Source organism: Coregonus lavaretus, assembly GCF_964263955.1.
Source record: "Coregonus lavaretus genome assembly, chromosome: 6".
Taxonomy (NCBI): domain Eukaryota; kingdom Metazoa; phylum Chordata; class Actinopteri; order Salmoniformes; family Salmonidae; genus Coregonus; species Coregonus lavaretus.
Genome location: NC_139993.1, coordinates 59,202,924 through 59,220,449, shown reverse-complemented (window position 1 = coordinate 59,220,449; position 17,526 = coordinate 59,202,924). Strand labels below are relative to the sequence as shown.

The 17,526-nt window shown below is 47.5% G+C and overlaps 1 protein-coding gene across 1 annotated transcript in view; it reads left to right on the top strand.

The window, feature by feature from the left end:
* pde4dip (phosphodiesterase 4D interacting protein) overlaps nucleotides 1–17,526 on the top strand; it is a 116,521-nt gene that overhangs the window by 72,701 nt on the left and 26,294 nt on the right. The window contains exons 20-27 of the mRNA XM_084164200.1: nucleotides 3,444–3,544; nucleotides 3,914–4,092; nucleotides 13,325–13,625; nucleotides 13,769–13,964; nucleotides 14,567–14,683; nucleotides 14,858–15,347; nucleotides 16,952–17,187; nucleotides 17,449–17,503. Coding sequence (XP_084020326.1) covers nucleotides 3,444–3,544; nucleotides 3,914–4,092; nucleotides 13,325–13,625; nucleotides 13,769–13,964; nucleotides 14,567–14,683; nucleotides 14,858–15,347; nucleotides 16,952–17,187; nucleotides 17,449–17,503 — 1,675 coding nt within the window. The remainder of the gene's footprint in view (nucleotides 1–3,443; nucleotides 3,545–3,913; nucleotides 4,093–13,324; nucleotides 13,626–13,768; nucleotides 13,965–14,566; nucleotides 14,684–14,857; nucleotides 15,348–16,951; nucleotides 17,188–17,448; nucleotides 17,504–17,526) is intronic.

Below are 17,526 nucleotides of genomic sequence, written 5' to 3'. Positions count from 1 at the left end.
GGCACCTTCTGGGCTACAGGGGGCAGCACTGTTTTCTTTTCTAATAGAGTTTGGGGTGTGGTGTATGGGTTTACTAATGTGTCTGCTAACATGGGTTTCTTGGTTCTCGGGTGATGATGCTAACCATAGTTAAGACTTGGCAATATCTGCAAGACAATGTTATTTATATATTAGCTAATTGATTTTTATATTTGCAATTATAAATGTTGATGTTTTAATTGTGTTATGTATTCGTTTTTCTGTGCAGTAGCTTGTGTATCAAACGCTTCTCTGAATGTATAACTGGTAGACAGAGAAACAGAGAGGGAAGGTAGGAGTTATGTTTACATGCAGAACATGGAATTTTTAACTTTGTATGATAGTGTCAATAGCAGCATGTGTTTTAAAGTTATGTTGTGACTTTTGCTATTTATACTAATAATATGTGTGTGCCTTTGCATGTTCAACTGCATGTACCATGGTGGTTATATTATATACCATGTGATGGTATTGTGTTTATATACCAGTCTCTGCAACTCAGATTTTAGTAGAATATCTAACAATGACTGCCGTCTGAAATGTGTGCTTCAATTTGATGATAAGTTATGTTAGCTTTTGCAAGAGTACAGTACATTTTTAACAGCCATGAATAACTATAAAACATTGTCTGAATGCCACACTATAAGGAGCCCAGAATGTTCCATATGACACATATTATCCTCTCCTGGACGAGAGGTGTGTTTAATATTCATCCTTCCTCCCAGAGACATTACCCATCATGTTCGTCTCTAAAAGAGAAACCATCTGATAACTTGGCTTTTCCACAGTCTGCCATCTGAGTCACAAACACAATAAGATCATTATCACTAGAACACAGTAAACACCCTGACGACCATGATGTTGACAAGCTTAATAAACAAACTTGTGTTATTCTGTCGGGTTTATATGGTGTTTATGGTGGGCTTGGTTCAGCTGTCCCTCCCTTCCTGACCTACTCCATAAACATTGTCTACATGGGTTGTACACTGGTCATAAACATATATATATATATATATAGCCAGTCACATTAAGCTCAATCTCTGTCAATAGGGCTGATTCTTTGTCTGTTACAGTTGATTCACAGTTGTTTCTAGCCAGAGAAGCAGATAGCTAAGTATAGGTAGAGCTAACTTGTAGATATAGGGCATGTTACCCTAGAAATACATTGCGTGTGTGCATGACTGCATATAACAGGAACATATACACAAAATCCTCCCAATTTCAACAGTAAAATGCTCCAATTGCATTACTCTTATTTGATTATTTGAAGGGCAACGACATTACATAGAAACAAGGGTAGACTTTCCTAGTTGCATGTAGACAGGTCAATCAGATCTCCCTAATCACACCTAAAGGGAACTCTCTAATCCTCAGAGCCATGCTAGACCAATGAGCAGAGTGATCCCTCCTGCTGGCCACACCTCTCCTTTATGCCTGCTCCACAGCGTAGCATCTGTGAAAATAATCTATGGAGTATTGTATCACTCAGGACTGTATCACTCGGCTGTCTGACAGTACAAGATTACAGCCATCTAGTGCTTAGACATATGCTTTTGAATGGGCTTCTATTTGAATAGAGTATATTCCTGAAATCCAATCTTAGTGAACACTAAACAGATTACACAGAGATCTAGACAAAATGATGGACTCTACTATATTGCTCCAATGATGCCTTATCCTTTTTAGGATGTGCGTTCTGCACTTTTTTTTATCCATTTTAAAACTTTGCCCTGGTCAATTGCACTTTTCCACGGGAGGTTGGTGGCACCTTAATTGGGGAGAATAGGCTTGTGGTAATGGCTGGAGCGGAATCTGTGGAATGGTATCAAACACATGGTTTCCAGGTTCCGTCATTACTATGAGCCGTTCTCCCCTCAGCAGCCTCCACTGCACTTGCCATATCGCATTATCTATTACCGATATAAAATACATAAACCTGTAGATTTGATCAATGCAACATTCTGGTGATATCAGAGTTAAAAGCATGGAGTGTTCTGGGACCTCCCTACAGTAAATCAAAGAGATCTGCTTGTCCCAGGCTAATATTTGACCGATTATTTATAAATGATATACACTAGATGACTGACAGGGGGCGCTGTTTTGAGGCCACCGCACCTCCATCTTGTCACAATATGACCCGTTGTAAAACAATATTTTGGAAGCTATAGAAATGCATTTATTAATGTCTACATTCGTTTTTGCCACATTTATTATATTACAGACACCTTAATTCATACTTTTAAATTATATTATGTGAGCTAAACATTTGTTTTAAAAATATATAAAAACATTTTCCTTAAAGCTGCAATACGTAACTTATTGGACGACCCAACCAAATAGAAATGTGAGTTATAAATTTGTCATTCTCATTGAAAGCAAGTCTAAGAAGCGGTAGATCTGTTCTATGTGCGCTATTTCTATGCTTTCCGTTCTTAAGTTTAGTTTTTTTCTTTTACTTTCAGTTTTGTACACCAGCTTCAAACAGCTGAAAATACAATATTTTTGGCTATTGAAAATATATTTCACAGTGGTTTAGATGGTACAATGATTCTCTACATTCTCTATGATTGTTTTGTCACATAAACTGAAATTAGGCAAACTATTAGAATTTCAGCAACCAGGAAATTGCCGAGTGATTTCTGCATAGTGCACCTTAAAGTCAAATGTTTTAAAAGTACTAATGTTACTGTCCCCACTACAACAACAACAATATTTAAATACATGTAATTTTGTCCTTGAAACTTTTAATTGAAATACTGTAGAATTCCATTCATTCCTATGGACGACTGGTGGCTTCAAAGCCTCTCATTGGCCAATACATAGCATTAGCAATCCAGGGTTTATATACACATCATTGTATTTGACCTGTAAATAAAGGATAACTGTAAAACTACTCCTATAGCCTTACAGGACAGATGTTAAATCCTCTCCTCTTAGCACTCTAGTCTGAGACACCTCATCCTGTGTCTGTAAGGTCGTATTTACTGGAAGTGGTTAAGTTATCTGCTCTTACTGTTTATCTGCCCATACAGTAGTATAACCCAATCCAGAGAGATATATTCCCTCAGAGGTAATGTCTGAGCTGCTCTGTTTAGAGCTTCTCTTCCTGTCTTTACTGAGAGGGAGGAGGAGCGGTTTAAAGGGTGACCACCACCATTTACTGACTGTAGGAATAATCTTTTGTCGATGCGTTCACGTCAGTTAGCTTTTTGGTGGAAAGACTTTGACATACAGACAGGCCAGGATTGGGGTAGGTTATGTATGATGTGAACATGTACAGTATATAAAAAGCAAGAAGTGTCAAGGATTTGTATTTTTTATCGATCTGTTGCCAAATGCAAAAGAGTGACGCTCTTTGTCAGTGTGACATTTTCTTCTCAGAACTTGTGTGTATGTTTATGCTAAGAACTGTGTTCTCTTTACAGAATTCAGCTCAGAGGAAGAGGATGATGTCAACAGTGACTATGCAGACAGCACAGAGGAAGAGGAGTCCAAACTGACAGCTCAAACCCTAGCCACCATGCAGGTAGGCCATACACTAATAATTTTTTATTTTATTGTCACACACACCAGATAGGTGCAGCAAAATGTGTTGTTTTACAGGGTCATAGTAGTACGCCACCCCAGAGCAAATTAGGATTAAGTGCCTTGCTCAAGGACACCTTGTCGGCTCGGGTATTCGAACTAGCAACCTTTCGGTTAATGGCCCAATGCTCTTACCGCTAGGCTACCTGCTGCCCGACTTTAGCTAACCTAGAATATTGAAATAGTGGTAGATTATTTTGTCCTAATCATGTCACATTGAATCTTGCCTAACCACCACTAACCACCACATATTTTAGTTATCAACATACTGTGGCGATCTTGCACGCTCATCTCTCTCTCCTCAAATCAGAACCCAGAGCTTCGTGGAGGACCTGGGATGGGAAAGCTATCCCAGGATGCTGTGGGAGAGGGCCAGGGGCTGGTGGAGGTGAAACAGTTGGTGCAACAGAAGAGGGTGGTGGAGAGAGAACTGCAGGAGCTTAAGGTTCAGCTGGAGAAGGCTGGCTTCTCCTCCCTGTCCCAGATGAGGTAACGATAACATGCTGACTGGCTGGATGCACACAACACATGTTGTTATGAAACATGATATAGATACAGTATAGGAATGAAAGTGAATTAAATTAAATGAATTAGATTAAATTAATAAAAATGTACCTTCATTCATATAAGGAAACATTGACTCAATCTAAAATCTTTCCCCCATATTTTGGCGGTCGTGCTGTTTAAGATGAGGGAGGATGATAATATTTTTTATGAGCATGGCTTTATTTCTATTACAGCATATTGGATGACTGTAATTCATATTCCATTCACCCAGTTCAATGTAACAGCGATAGGTTTAGGCTACTACATGATACTTGAATTTTCCCTGTTCCCATCATGAGGTTGCTACAGCCTAACCTATGAATAAAAGTTTACAACGTAAGTGCACAGTCCGAGATAATTTTTGTATTATTTTTTAATGATTTATTTATATATAAAAAATAATAATAATACAAAAATTATCTCGGACTGTGCACTTACATTTTAGCAGACATTCTTATCCAGAGAAATTAGGATTAAGTGCCTTGCTCAAGGGCACATCGACAGATTTTTCACCTAGTCGGCTCGGGGATTAGAACCAGCAACCTTTCGGTTACTGGCACAACGCTCTTAACCACTAAGCTACCTGCCGCCCCACTTATGTTGTAAATGTTTTAGGGGGTAGATCAGCTTAATATTGCAGATAGATTGTAACTTCCATCAATGTAATTGTCTGCATCACTTCCAATCCCCCATGTTTTATATATATATATATATATACACACATACACACATACCTACATATACATAATATGCCATTTGGCAGACGCTTTTATCCAAAGCGACTTACAGTCATGCATGCATAAAACATTTTTTTGTGTATGGGTGGTCCCGGGGATCGAACCCACTACCTTGGCGTTACAAGCGCCGTGCTCTACCAGCTGAGCTACAGAGGACCAGCTACATACATACACATACACATACATATCCTTTAAAAAATATATATTCCCCTTTATTACTTTCCAACCCCACCACCCTTTCCCTAATTGGAGTAAACTAGTGAACAACAACGCTTAGGCCTCTACTTCCATCTTATACTTACTATATACATTTTATGGACACAGTCAATTTTACAATAATTATATATATATATATATATATTTTTTCTCCTGAACTTCTTCTACTCTCAACCTCTCCGATCATTTTCATGATGTCCATCCGGTTTGCTTCTATATGCCATATCTTTCTAACTGGCCGAGAGAATTTTGAGTAATCAAGGTGACAGGCAGTGACACATTCAATACCGCCTTGCACACTCTTGTCTTGCCTGCATCTAGCTGATCTAAGGTGTAATCATTAGTCCAACAGTTGCAAATTAGAGTTTCTTTTGGACAAATTCAGGTATGTTTATCCCCGTTTCGTTCCGTTTGCTTCTGTTTAAGAAATGTTTTTCAACAGAATCGGCAGAATGAATACACCCCTGATCACGCGTAAACACATAACTTTCATAGCAGTCACATAGAAACAGCATGATCACTTTGCTCGTTGTAATAATAACTTCTTACATTTACATTTACATTTTAGTCATTTAGCAGACGCTCTTATCCAGAGCGACTTACAGTTAGTGAGTGCATACATTATTTATTTCATACCGGCCCCCCTTCTCACAACTACCGTATTTTCCGCACTATAAAGCGCACCGGATTATAAGGCGCACCTTCAATGAATGGCCTATTTTAGAACTGTTTTCATATATAGGGCGCACCGGATTATAAAGCGCATAGAATAGAAAATAGTCAAACGTTTGACTGGGGTTGCGTTATGCATCCACTAGATGGAGCTGTGCTAAAGGGAATGTCAACAAAACAGTCAGATAAAGTCAAACTTTATTAACATTTACATTTTAGTCATTTAGCAGACGCTCTTATCCAGAGCGACTTACAGTTAGTGCATACATTATTTTTTATACCCCCCGTGGGAATTGAACCCACAGCCCTGGTGTTGCAAACACCATGCTCTACCAACTGAGCTACATCCCTGCCGGCCATTCCCTCCCCTACCCTGGACGACGCTGGGCCAATTGTGCGCCGCCCCATGGGTCTCCCGGTCGCGGCCAGCTACGACAGAGCCTGGATTAAGCGTTCTGACAACTCCGTTCACTCCCATGGTAACGTTGTTCAAACGTTAATGTGCATATTAACAATATCTCTCAGCCTTGCTCACTCTTCTCCCAAACGTGGAGGGGAACTTTTCCCTGATTCAGTAAACACGTAGTAAAAGAAACAGTCTGATACCACTAAATCAAACGTTAGTGCATAACTCAACATTGTTCAGTTACGTATAACACGTAAAGCACACTTTTTCAGTTCATTCCCCGTCCACGAATCCCTCGAATTCTTCTTCTTCAGTGTCCGAATTGAACAGTTGGGCGACTACGGCATCCAACCTGCCCGGCACCCTCTCGTCATTATCCGAGTCAGTGTCGCTGCTGTTGCCTGGCAGTTTAGAGATTATTCCTGCCTTCGTGAAAGCTTGGACCACAGTTGAGACTGATATATCAGCCCATTGATTCATTAATGTTGAATTCTCTCGCTGCTGCTCTATTCCCATATTCTACTGCGTGACCGACAGCCTTGAGCTTGAACTCTGCGTCGTAAACGTGTCCCTTGAAAGGTGCCATTTTGGGGTCTTTATACACACACAAGTGGTGTGGGACTGTGAGTAAGCACAGTACCAATGTTTACTGACTACGGTAGCCGTAATGCTGCAAGCGGTGCGGCTTTGTAGTTTACCAGTCGTACTGAAACATTTCATTATTATTAAATTGTTTTGATTGTTTTTTCATACTGAAACATTTTGACAGAGCGCCTTGAGCGGCGTGTACAACCAGCATGGATCAACCAATTAACCAATTGATCCATATATAAGGCGCTCCGGATTATAAAGCGCACTGTAGTTTTTGGAGAAAATTAAAGGCTTTTAAGTGCGCCTTATAGTGCGGAAAATACGGTATCTACGCGCTCGCCTCCTCGCACCTCTTCCTTTCGCTTGTGGACTTCAGTGCACAACACATCAGCTGTCTGTGACCAGGCTAAAAAAACGTTTCAAGCCAAACCTTCATATCATAACTGCTAACCGCTACACACAACCTACATTGTTGTCACGTCATAGTCAACATAGCTACTAGAACTAACACGTTAGTAAACCCGTTACAATCATGCAGTCCAGTGCACATCCAGAAAGCAGTTTAGCAGTTACACCGGCGGGCCCCGGTGGCAATACATTTATAAAACCAAAAGCTTACCTTGACTTGGAAGAGTTTCAGTGTTGGATAGCCATAGCCAGCTAGGTAACATAACATCCCTCTCTGTTTGAGTAGGCTAAACTAGCTAGCTGCATAAGCAGTTTAGCAGTTACACCGGCGGACCCCGGTGGCATTAAATTAATCAAACCAAAAGCTTACCTTGATTTGGAAGAGTTCCAGTGTTGCATAGCCATAGCCAGCTAGCTAACATAGCATCCCTCTCTGTTTGAGCCGGGTGTTTGAGTAGGCTAAACTAGTGAAAGTTTTTTTTTTAATACAACCAAATATAGCTATCGCTCTCGCTCTCTCTCTCTTGCTCTCTCTTGCTTCTCCTTAATTTTGAAAGAAATTAATTTGTTAACAGTTCAACTATTGTCTTTCTCTCTTTTTGAGTCAACTACTCACCACATTTGATGCACTGCAGTGCTAGCTAGCTGTAGCTTATGCTTTCAGTACTAGATTCATTCTCTGATCCTGATCCTGATTGGGTGGACAACATGTCATTTGAGATTGCAAGAGCTCTGATAGGTTGGAGGATGTCCTCTGGAAGTTGTCATAATGACTGTGTGTGTCTATGGAAGGGAGTGAGTGTGATGCGTGATTTGAAGGAGTCAGGTGCAGGAGGGTAAATCACAGTATACAGAGTTTATTCCGTAATCCAGCGTAACTAGTCCAGTGCGCAAAACAGGCGCACTGGAACAAACATGCACACGGGGAAAATACCCCGGCAATACAAAATAGTGAGCTCAACCGAGCTACTAATTCTCACAATGAACAATCACCCACAAGGACAAGGGGGGCAGAGGGAACACTTAAACACATACTAATGAGGGGAATATGAACCAGATGTGTGTAATTGACAAGACAAGACAAATGGAATGATGAGATATAGAGTGGCAGTGGCTAGAAGGCCGGTGACGACGAACGCCGAAGCCTGCCCGAACAAGGAGGGGAGGCAGCTTCGGAGGAAGTCGTGACAGTACCCCCCCCCCCCCTTGACGTCCAGGAGGACGCGGAGCAGGGCGAGCCGGATGATGACGGTGGAAATCCCGCAACAGGGAGGGATCGAGGATATCCCTCACCGGGACCCAGCACCGTTCCTCTGGACCATACCCCTCCCACTCCACGAGGTACTGAAGGCCCCCCACCCGACGCCTCGAATTCAGGATGGAACGGACGGAGTACGCCGGTGCCCCCTCTTAGTCCAGTGGAGGCGGAGGGACCTCCTGCACCTCAGACTCCTGGAGCGGACCAGCCACCACCAGCCTGAGGAGAGACACATGAAACGAGGGGTTAATACGGTAATCATGGGAGAGTAACAACCTATAGGTAACCTCGTTGATTCTCCTCAGGACTTTGAACGGCCCCCAAAAAACGCAGGCTCAGCTTCCGGCAGGGCAGGCGGACGGGCAGATTCCGGGTCGAGAGCCAGACCCGATCACCCGGTACGAAGACCGGGGCCTCACTGCGGTGACGGTCAGCGCTGGCCTTCTGACGACACACAGCGTGTTGGAGGTCTCACGTTTCCTCGGCGCGCCGAAACCAGTCATCCACCGCAGGAGCCTCGGTCTGGCTCTGGTGCCACGGTGCCAGAACCGGTTGGTAACCTAAAACACATTGGAATGGCATTAGGTTAGTGGAGGAGTGACGGAGAGAGTTCTGGGCATATTCGGCCCATGGCAAGAACCCTGACCACTCTCCCGGCCGGTCCTGGCAGTAGGACCGCAGGAACCTACCCACATCCTGATTTACCCGTTCCACCTGCCCATTAGACTCAGGGTGGAAACCAGAGATCAGGCTGACCGAGTCCCCCAGACGTTCCATGAACGTCTTCCAGACCTTGGATGTGAACTGGGGACCCCGGTCAGACACTATATCCTCTGGTACCCCATAGTGCCGGAAGGCGTGTGTAAACAGGGCCTCCGCAGTTAGCAGGGCCGTGGGGAGACTGGGCAGAGGAAGGAGGCGGCAGGCCTTGGAAAAGCGGTCCACAACGACCAGGATGGTGGTGTTACCTTGGGAGAGGGGAAGATCGGTAAGGAAATCAACACTCAGGTGAGACCATGGTCGTTGTGGAACTGGTAAAGGTTGTAACTAACCCACTGGGAGGTGCCTAGGTGCCTTACTCTGGGCGCACACCGAGCAGGAGGAGACATACACCCTCACGTCCTTAGCCAAGGTAGGCCACCAGTACTTTCCGGTCAGGCAGCGCACTGTACGGCCGATACCTGGGTGACCAGAGGAGGGTGACGTGTGTGCCCAGTAGATCAGACGGTCCCAGATAAGATCAGGCACATACCGCAACCCAGCTGGACACTGAGGTGGAGATGGCTCTGTGTGTAACGCCTGCTCTATATCCGCGTCATCGCCCATACTACCGGCGCCACAATGCAGGAGGCCGGGAGTATGGGGGTGTTGTCTCTGGGCCTCTCCTCAGTGTCGTACAGCCGTGACAATGCGTCTGCCTTCACGTTCTTCATACCCGGGATGTATGATAGTGTGAAATCAAACCAGGTGAAGAATAGGGCCCACCTGGCCTGGCGAGGTTTCAGCCTCCTCGCTGCCCGGATGTACTCCAGGTTACGGTGGTCCGTCCAGACGAGGAAAGGGTGTTTCGCCCCTTCGAGCCAATGTCTCCACACGGTCAGGGCTCGGACAACAGCCATCAGCTCCTGATCACCAACGTCGTAGTTCTGCTCCGCCGGGCTGAGCTTCTTAGAGAAGAAGGCACAGGGGCGGAGCTTGGGTGGCGTGCCCGAGCGTTGAGATAGGACAGCACCTATCCCTACCTCGGACGCATCCACCTCCACTACGAACGGTAGTGATGGATCGAGGTGGGCCAGTACCGGGGCTGAGGTGAACAGACCCCTCAGGTTACTGAAGGCACTGTCCACCTCGGCAGACCAGCGGAGCCGGTACGGCCTACCCTTCAACAGAGATGTAATGGGAGCTGCGACCTTGCCAAAGCCCCGGATAAACCTCCGATAGTAGTTGGTGAAGCCAATAAAGCGCTGCACCTCCTTAACCGTGGTTGGAGTTGGCCAATTACGCACGGCTGAAATGCGATCTCCCTCCATCTCCACACCTGAGGTGGGAATGCGGTATCCGAGGAAGGAGAAGGACTGCTGGAAAAACAGACACTTTTCTGCCTTGGCATAAAGGTCATTTTCCAACAGTCAGGCCAGCACTTTGCGAACCAGGGACACATGCTCGGCACGCGTAGTGGAATACACCAGAATGTCAACAATGTAGACCACTACACCGCGAACAAGCATGTCCCGAAACACCTCGTTCACAAAGGACTAGAAGACGGATGGAGCATTCATCAAACCGTAGGGCATCACCAGGTATTCATAATGCCCTGTGGTTGTGCTGAATGCTGGCTTCCACTCATCCCCCTCTTGGACACGCACCAGGTTGTACGCACTCCAGAGATCTAATTTGGTGAAGAAGCGCGCCCCATGCATTGACTCGATCACTGAAGGAATGAGGGGGAGAGGATAACTAAATCATATGGTCTCCTTGTTCAGTGATCGATAATCAATGCAAGGGCGCAGACCGCCGTCTTTCTTCTTCACAAAAAATTAACTTGAGGAGGCGGGTGAAGTGGAGGGACGTATAAACCCCTGGCGCAGGGACTCGGTAACGTATGTTTCCATAGCCTCCGTTTCAGCCTGTGACAGGGGATACACATGACTCCTGGGAGGCACAGCGTCTACACGGAGGTTTATCGCGCAATCCCCTGCCCGATGAGGTGGTAACTTTGTCGCCTGCGTTTTGGAAAACGCGTGCGCCAAATCGAGGTTTTCGGGGGGGAATGTGCACGGTGGAGGTACTGTCTGGACTTTCCACCGTGGTTGCACCAACGGAAACACAGAGACATCTACCCTGACACTCTCGCGACCACCCCGTGAGAACCCTCTGCGGCCATGAGAATGTGGGGTTGTGGAGTGCTAACCAAGGGATACCTAGTACCACAGGGAAAGCAGGAGACTCAATGATAAAAAACGTGACTTGCTCGCAATGAGTCTCGTGGGTAACCATGGTGATTGGTGCGGTAACTTCCCTAACAAACCCGGACCCTAATGGTCGACTGTCAAGTGCTCTGATGGGGAGTGGAATGGATAGGGGAACCAATGAAATGCCTAGACTGTGTGAGAATGCCCTGTCCATAAAGTTCCCAGCTGTGCCTGAATCGACAAGCGCCTTACACTGGGGAACTACAATGTGATCAGGAAAGTGGATGGGTAGGGTACAGTGCGCAGCAGAGGGCTCTAAACAAGTGTGGGTGTTCGATACCTGGGGTGATTCGAGAGTGCCCTGCCTGCCACCTCCAGACCCAAAAGAACGCTGACGACATTGTAATGTCCCTTTGTGCCACTAGAGTGACACTGGCGCTGTCTCCTCCGCTCTCTCGGATTGCGGCTCCACCCAGCTCCATCAGCTCGTGATACGAGTCGGCCGGGGTTGGAACGGGCAGACCCCCTCCAGGACGTCCTCTGGCCGCCAGCAGGTTGTGACAACATGGTGTCCCGGCAGGCTAGCTCCCTTCGGACGTCCTCCCGCAGATGGCACCTGAAGTGGTTGATAAGGGCACGCTCGTTCCACCCGGACCCAGCTGCTAGAGTCCGAAACTCCAAGGCGAAGTCCTGCGCAGTTCTCGTCCCTTGCCTCAGGTGGACCAGCCGCTCGCCCGCCTCTCGACCTTCGGTCAGGTGATCGAAGACAGCCTGAAAGAGGCAAGCGAACTCCCCGTAGTTGTCCAACGCGGCTCCTCCTTCGTTCCAGACCGCGTTGGCCCACTCCAGGGCTTTCCCCGAGAGGCAGGAGACGAGGGTGGACACCTTCTCCCGCTCCAATGGGGCCGGCCTGATGCTGGAGAAGTAGAGCTCCAGTTGGAGGAGGAATCCCTGGCAGAGAGCAGCTGTCCCGTCGATATATGGATCCCTCTGGGTGCTGGGGTGTGGGTGGCTGGATCCGGTTGCCCAGCTGGTCTCGACAGATCCGGTCCTCTCCTCTCCAGGCGAATGACGACCTGAAGAATCCATCGCTTCTCCCAAGCTGGCTAGCATTGTTGAATGCTCCTGGACCCGTGCCACGACTCCAGGCATGCGCTCTTCTCCCGCTGACTCCATAGCGGGTGGGTGATTCTGTGATGCGTGATTTGAAGGAGTCAGGCGCAGGAGGGTTAATCACAGTATACAGAGTTTATTCCGTAATCCAGCGTAACCAGTCCAGTGCACAAAACAGGCGCACTGGAACAAACATGCACACGGGGAAAATACCCCGGCAATACAAAATACTGAGCTCAACCGAGCTACTAATCCTCACAATGAACAATCACCCACAAGGACAAGGGGGGCAGAGGGAACACTTAAACACGTACTAATGAGGAGAATATAAACCAGGTGTGTGTAATTGACAAGACAAGACAAATGGAATGATGAGATATGGAGCTGCAGTGGCTAGAAGGCCGGTGACGATGAACGCCGAAGCCTGCCCGAACAAGAAGTCGTGACAGTGAGAACCATCAGCCTCCTAGGTTTTGTTTTGTATTGAAGTCAATGTACCCAGAGAAGGACAGAAGCTAGCTGTCCTCCGGTTACACCATGGTGCTACCCTACAGAGTGCTGCTGAGGCTACTGTAGACCTTCATTGTAATTGCAAAACAGTGTATTTTAATCAATTATTTGGTGACGTGAATATATTTGGTATAGTTTTATCTAAAAAGGATAACTTCTTTAATGTTTCAGTATTTAGATTTTAATGAAATTCACTGAGGAGGATGGTCCTCCCCTTCCTCCTCTGAGGAGCCTCCACTGGTATACAGAGGTCCAGCTTATAGGTGTACAAACGTCTGTGGTTTTCACCCTGACCGGAGCAGTGGACACGAGAGGTGTCAGCTGAGGTTTGTCTGTGTTCTCTCTCTCACAGGAAAGCCCTCTTCAGCCTACGCATGGAGAATGAGGAGCTGAAGTCTCACCAGACAGAGAGACAGCCAGAGACAGACCTTAGGCATGAACAGATTCTTCTGGAGGAAGAGGAGGATGAAGAAGAGGAGGAGGAGGAGGAGCTGTGTGGGTCTGAGCTGTGGGAGGCCTGGGATGATGAGTGTCCGTCCCAGGGGAAGTGCTGTGCCCTCAGGCCCACCCTGAGAGACCTTAGCCTAGGGAAGAGACACTGCACTAGGCCTGTCTCTCTGGACCTGGGAGCCCTGCTGTCCCACTCCATACAGGTACGGGGAACCACCACACACCAAATAATACTCTAATAATGTGTGATACTGTATATAGATAGATCAACTGTTCGTGTTTTTTAGGCCTGAAATGAATATCTGCATCTCTATGGATGTAACATTGCTCTGGTCTTGTGTTGCAGGATGAGGATGGTGAGGATGATGAGGAGGCAGGAGGAGAGGCTGGAGGCAGGCGGCACAGCGCCACGGAGACGGGGATGGTTGAGAAGGCTGTACATCTGCAGCTAGAGAGCAACGAGCTGAAGGAGAGACTCATGGTGTCTGAGGCCACGGTGCAGGCCCAGGCTGAACAGATCAAAGACTATAGAGACCTACTGAGTGAGTCAACCACACATACACCCTCATCACACATATACCCTCATCACACATATACCCTCATCACACATATACCCTCGTCACACATATACCCTCATCACACATATACCCTCATCACACATATACCCTCGTCACACATATACCCTCATCACACATATACCCTCAGCACACATACACCCTCATCACACATATACCCTCATCACACATACACCCTCATCACACATACACCCTCATCACACATATACCCTCATCACACATATACCCTCAGCACACATACACCCTCATCACACATACACCCTCATCACACATACACCCTCATCACACATCACACATACAGTAATATTCTACATGCAGTAACTATTCTATTGTATCATTCTCTCTGTTTGTCTGTCTGTCTGTCTGTCTCTCTCTCACTCTCTCTCTCTCGCTCTGTCAATGTCTCTCTCTCTGTCTCTCGCTCTCTCTATGTCTGTCTCTCTCTGTCTCTCTGTCTCTCTCTCTCTCTCTCTCTCTCTCTCTCTCTCTCTCTCTCTGTCTCTCTCTGTCTCTCTCTGTCTCTGTCTCTGTCTCTGTCTCTGTCTCTGTCTCTGTCTCTGTCTCTGTAGCGGAGACGTCAGTGCAGCAGGACAGTAAGCAGGTCCAGGTGGATCTCCAGGACATGGGTTATGAGACGTGTGGTCGCAGTGAGAACGAGGCTGAGCGGGAGGAGGCCAGCAGCCCAGGTGCAGCATTTACTATTACTCTATGTCCTTAACACTACAAACACCTGCAGGTCATCTTTACACTGAAGTACTGCTGTACTCTTTTGGGAGATTAAAACAATCTGCTATGGTTTAGTAAAACCACAAGAGGGCAGCATATCAGTTGTCTAACCCACGTCCCCCTATTCCCCTCAGAGTTTGACGATCTGGAGATGTGCACATCTCTGGAGTGCAGCGGCGCTCAGTGGTGGTCAGGCGCTGTGCATCCTGGGAAGGCCGGTCCTCCAACATCAACCTCCGAGGCTGACAACCTAACATCTCTCCAGCGATTGGTTGAGGACCTTCGCTCGCAGCTCTCCCGCTCTCAGACAGTGATCCGGGGCCTCCAGGGCCGCCTGCGCTCTCTTTCTACCCCCAGCGAACCCTCCAACGGCCCCTCCACCCCCCGCAAGGTCAACTGGGGTGTCCAGTTCCAGGCCTCGCCCTCACAGAGCGGCCCGGAGGAGGACGAGGGCTGGGAGTCATCTGGTGGTGGTCTGGGGCCCTCGCCGCGCCACCCCAAACCTGACAAGGACCTCCAGGAGCTGGTGTCCCGCGTGGGAGCCCTGGAGGACCAGCTGAGAAAGGGCAAAGGGACCCCAGGGCCCACTGAGGAGGGCAAGGCTACCACCTGGCCTGGGCCAGGGTAAGTAGCGCCACCACCACCACCCTTCCTGGTCCACCACCACCACACCTGGTCCACCACCACCACCCTTCCTGGTCCACCACCACCACACCTGGTCCACCACCACCACCCTTCCTGGTCCACCACCACCACCACACCTTGTCCACCACCACCACCACCACCACACCTAGTCCACCACCACCACACCTGGTCCACCACCACCACCACCACCACCACACCTAGTCCACCACCACCACACCTGGTCCACCACCACCACCACCACACCTAATCCACCACCACCACCACACCTGGTCCACCACCACCACCACCACACCTAGTCCACCACCACCACCACACCTAGTCCACCACCACCACACCTGGTCCACCACCACCACCACCACACCTAGTCCCCCACCACCACCACACCTAGTCCACCACCACCACACCTGGTCCACCACCACCACCATACCTGGTCCACCACGGTAGAAGCACTTCTATCTGAAGCAAACACTTTTATCCACCACTTTTAACCAAATCAACTTGCAGTAAACACAATATACACTATGTGACCAATGATGGAATCAAATCCACAATCCTGGTGTTGCTAGTACCATGCTCAAATCCACTGACCCATGGGAACCAGTCTGTCTCCTATTGACTCTTCCTTCACCCTCTCTCTGTCTCATATTAACTCTTCCTTCACCCTCTGTCTGTCTCCTATTGACTCTTCCTTCACCCTCTGTCTGTCTCCTATTGACTCTTCCTTCACCCTCTGTCTGTCTCCTATTGACTCTTCCTTCACCCTCTGTCTGTCTCCTATTAACTCTTCCTTCACCCTCTGTCTGTCTCCTATTGACTCTTCCTTCACCCTCTCTCTGTCTCATATTAACTCTTCCTTCACCCTCTGTCTGTCTCCTATTGACTCTTCCTTCACCCTCTGTCTGTCTCCTATTGACTCTTCCTTCACCCTCTGTCTGTCTCCTATTGACTCTTCCTTCACCCTCTGTCTGTCTCCTATTAACTCTTCCTTCACCCTCTGTCTGTCTCCTATTGACTCTTCCTTCACCCTCTGTCTGTCTCCTATTGACTCTTCCTTCACCTTCTGTCTGTCTCCTATTAACTCTTCCTTCACCCTCTGTCTGTCTCCTATTGACTCTTCCTTCACCCTCTGTCTGTCTCCTATTGACTCTTCCTTCACCCTCTGTCTGTCTCCTATTGACTCTTCCTTCACCCTCTGTCTCCTATTGACTCTTCTTTCACCCTCTGTCTGTCTCCTATTAACTCTTCCTTCACCCTCTGTCTGTCTCCTATTGACTCTTCCTTCACCCTCTGTCTGTCTCCTATTGACTCTTCCTTCACCCTCTGTCTGTCTCCTATTGACTCTTCCTTCACCTTCTGTCTGTCTCCTATTGACTCTTCCTTCACCCTCTCTCTGTCTCCTATTGACTCTTCCTTCACCCTCTGTCTGTCTCCTATTGACTCTTCCTTCACCTTCTGTCTGTCTCCTATTGACTCTTCCTTCACCCTCTGTCTGTCTCCTATTGACTCTTCCTTCACCCTCTGTCTGTCTCCTATTAACTCGTCCTTCACCCTCTGTCTGTCTCCTATTGACTGTATCTTTGTAGGAAGTTTGACACTCTGATCCAGGCCCAGGCCCGTGAGCTGTCCCACCTGCGTCAGAGGATGCGTGAGGGGCGCGGGGTGTGCCACATCCTGACCCAGCACCTGGGTGACACCACCAAGGCCTTCGAGGAACTGCTTCGTGCCAACGACATAGACTACTACATGGGCCAAAGCTTCAGAGAACAGCTGGCACAGAGCAGCGCCCTGGCACAGAGAGTTAGCACCAAGATCAGCGGACGTGAGTGGAAAGGAGAACACACATAAGAAATGCACGAAGGCAGACAAATAGCACAATGACACAATACACGTATGATTACGGCTACCTAATGTACTCAATCTTCAACATGTTTTAACTTTACAACACAGACATTTGCAAACACAATTTCTCACTCATGTCCAACAAGATTAGCATGAGTGTGTGTGACCTTATGTGTGGTGGACCTGTGTGTGTATTGTCCTGATGGAAAGTGTTGATGTAATGTCTCTCTCCTCTCTTCAGGAGACCATCCCGAGATTCCTGACGACAAGACTGGCACAGAGCTGCTCGCCATACGGTATGTGTCTACCAGTTTGTGTG